This window comes from Temnothorax nylanderi, unplaced genomic scaffold (genome assembly GCF_030848795.1).
Source record: "Temnothorax nylanderi isolate EJ_2023f unplaced genomic scaffold, tnyl_v1.0 TNYL_tig0011_pilon, whole genome shotgun sequence".
In the NCBI taxonomy this organism is placed as follows: Eukaryota; Metazoa; Arthropoda; class Insecta; order Hymenoptera; family Formicidae; genus Temnothorax; species Temnothorax nylanderi.
Window position 1 is genome coordinate 1,998,783 of NW_027249073.1, and position 3,010 is coordinate 2,001,792.

At 44.0% G+C, this 3,010-nt stretch overlaps 1 protein-coding gene across 1 annotated transcript; it reads right to left on the bottom strand.

Moving 5' to 3' along the window:
- Positions 1–863: 863 nt before the first annotated feature.
- Gxivspla2 (phospholipase A2 group XII) lies at positions 864–2,845 on the bottom strand. Its single transcript, XM_071697267.1, has 3 exons — positions 2,477–2,845; positions 1,806–1,873; positions 864–1,474 (listed from the first exon to the last, which is right to left on the bottom strand). The coding sequence occupies exons 1-3, from the start codon at positions 2,709–2,711 to the stop codon at positions 1,148–1,150; spliced, it is 630 nt and encodes a 209-aa protein (XP_071553368.1). The 5' UTR covers positions 2,712–2,845; the 3' UTR covers positions 864–1,147.
- Positions 2,846–3,010: the final 165 nt, after the last annotated feature.

The window sequence follows — 3,010 nt, forward strand, 5'->3', positions numbered from 1 at the left end:
ACGGTGACATGCTCATTCGGCTTCTTGCTGCGAAGTCGCAGGAAGAAAATGATGAAGGGATTCGTCGCTCGAGGCCGGACGTTATGCCTATTCTGCGAACTTTGGCCGGCGGCTTTTCCGCTTTCGTTCGCGGGTTGTCTGCCTTTTCCGGTATCTGCGCTACGTGGAAGGCGAAACTGCAAAGTACGCTTTTGCGCTGCGCTCTGTTGATCTCGTCGAAAAGTTTCAACATTCTGTATTATGACATCAGAAGCGAACAATTCTTGCGCTTTTACGTTTGCGTAAATAATTATTATTAGTTGGGGAAATCAATTTTTCTATAAAAATTGTATATAAACTTTTCTTTTATGGATATATCTTTTGTTGCGAGAAAATCATGCGCATACTTTTCATCGTTTCTGATGTCAAAATTCAAAGTGCGTGATGTAAATTAGCATGATGCAACTTGAGCAAGCCTACGTCGGGTGCCAAGGATGAATCAAGAATCCGTAAATATCAGAAACGTGGAGTCGTACGGGACTAGATATCGCTTCGTCATAAAGTAGAAATTATCTTACTTGCAGTGACCCTCCTTCCGGTCTTTCTGTACTTTCGGCGGTTGCGCGGAATTGGCGTTCCCCATTTCCGCCTCACCTTACGGAAGTGTCAGCGATTGTCCCGACAATTTAACTTGACAATTTATTATTTATCATTCACACCGGTCTCGGTTAGGTGATTTTGCCCGGGGACAGTTGTCACGTTGACATTTATATCGCGAAAGACCGTCCACTGTTTTTTCAAAAGACGAACACGATTCAGGCTTGCAAGAGTTGCAGGAGGGAAATCATTCTCAATTCCGACGCAATCAATTCTACACGTGCCTCTATATCTTATCATCTTCGCTTTAATATAACTTCTAATTAGTAACAATTATAATCGTTATAATTATAACGAGAGACGTAGCTGCCCTATTTTTTATATATAAAATTCACATTTCTTACGCTTAATTTAAGATTTCTTATTAAATTAATACTGCTATAATACATGGCATTACAAAAATCTAGATTTCGTTTGCCAGAGGGTCGATACAAATTCCTATTCTGTATGTAATACGCTTTGTAGTATAATTATATTTTATAATGTCATTTTTATATTCCATTATGCAACGTTATAATTCCCCGCCGGCCTGCGCAGCTTTCTTCGGTTTCTTGTTTTTGCTCCGCTTGTCGGAACAGTAACAGGCCTGCTTCTGAGCGTCGAGGAAGCTCTTGCAACCCAGCGCGATCGTCCCCGTGAAGAGGGCCTTGGCCGCAGCCTTGCACGTGTTGACGATGCTGTAGCCGGTGCTTTGATACGTGTCGCAATATCTGTAGAGGCATCTCTTGAATTCCAGATCGCACTTCTCCTTATCCGTGTTACAAGTATCGTAGCAAATGTCGTGGGCGTCGCAGCACTTGGTCATTTCGGTGGTGACCGGAAGGTATTCCTGATTCACCTGCAAATATTCATAACGATATGTAATGACCGTGCGATTAATCAAATTAAACTAGAAACTCCAACTAAATTAAATTGCAAACTCGACTAAATTAAATTATCAGCGCTGATTGAATTATAAATTTAAATTGTCGTAGATTAGATTGTAAATTTATGTGTTACAAATGATGAATTGACAAACTTGTATATTATAAATAATATAAATTACAAATGATGCGCAACTTGGCAGCGTAGTTAATTGACAAATGTAAAGACGAGACAAAAATCTTTTTACTATGAAAAATTGCTCAGTCACGCATTGCTTATCTATTCTCTCAGGGAGGCACACCGACCTGGATCCCGAGGGAACCGCATCCGTCGCTTTGCGGCTTGTGATTCCAGTCTGCCTTCGGCGCGGATCCTGAAAACGATTTGAATAATGCGCCATTAGTCCGGCCGCAACACCGCTCGTGAGCTCGTCCAATCGCGACGCACCATGTATGCACTTATGCAGCTGTCGCCGCCGTCGGGGCGTTCACGTTTGTGCACTCACGAGGAACAAGCGGAGAAATCTTATTAATTAATTCGTCGTTTTATTCTCTTCCTCCACAATGTATGATATTTCTGCGATCGATTTTTATGGAAAGCGCAACAGAATTGGAAAAAAAGTAGGTTTTGTATATTTATATTCGCGAAATTCGATAGAGACGCAACAATTATGTCCATTTCTATCAGTACAGTATTAATCTCGATTTAACCTACTTTTTATCCTTTTCCATTTTTAAGAATTAGAAAGAATTACAGATTAAAGTTAATTAATCGAACTTCGATATCGAAGCCATTCCGTAAATCTGAAGGAAGAAGGAAAGGGGTGTAGAAAGTGCAATTAAAAGTCAAGGAGATCCGCGCGAATCGATCGGAGAATTGACCAATAGCGGCGTTGGGAGATAACCTGATAACCGTCGGCGTTGACACATGTGAAATCGCAGCCCCCCCTTTCTCCTCCCCCCTGGATAATACATACCGTCGGGACACTGGAAGACGCAGTTCTCCTCCACGGCGGCGTCGATCACCTCGTGTATGTCCTTGATCTTCTTCGCCACGGTTATGACGTTGGCGAAGAGGTCATGGAAAACCGTCTCCGCCGCCAGCACGGCGTCCCGTAAATTCGTCAGCAGCCCGGCGCCCCAACCGGACCAGGCGTACGCCAGGAATGTCAGCACATAGATTATAATTTTGCGATGCCGCCTCAGATCCATTTCTGTTCCTCTCTTTCGCTTCTCCGAGTCGATCAGCCATCAGCCCAGATCAGCCCCGGATCGACACGATCGGGCGACTCTCGCCGGACTGCGGGTATTTTTAGACGGGCATGTGTATTGCGCGCCCATCCGGCCCACCGCCGTCGTCGAGGTGGACACGTGGTGCCCCGTGTTGTCGACGACGTCGACTCGATTGTCGCGCCTTGGCTTTTCATCACTTCTCGTCTCACTTGCGTTAATAAATCTTTTTCATTACGAGATTGATATACCGATTTGCGTGAGAAGGAAAGAGAGTGCAG

Coding starts and splice junctions, on each gene's coding strand:
- Gxivspla2 (XM_071697267.1), bottom strand. CDS start 2,711: ATGGATCTGAGGCGGCATCGCAAAATTATAATCTATGTGCTGACATTC. Junction 1,874..2,476: donor CGTCTTCCAGTGTCCCGACG/GTATGTATTATC, acceptor AATCGTTTTCAG/GATCCGCGCCGAAGGCAGAC. Junction 1,475..1,805: donor GCGGTTCCCTCGGGATCCAG/GTCGGTGTGCCT, acceptor GAATATTTGCAG/GTGAATCAGGAATACCTTCC.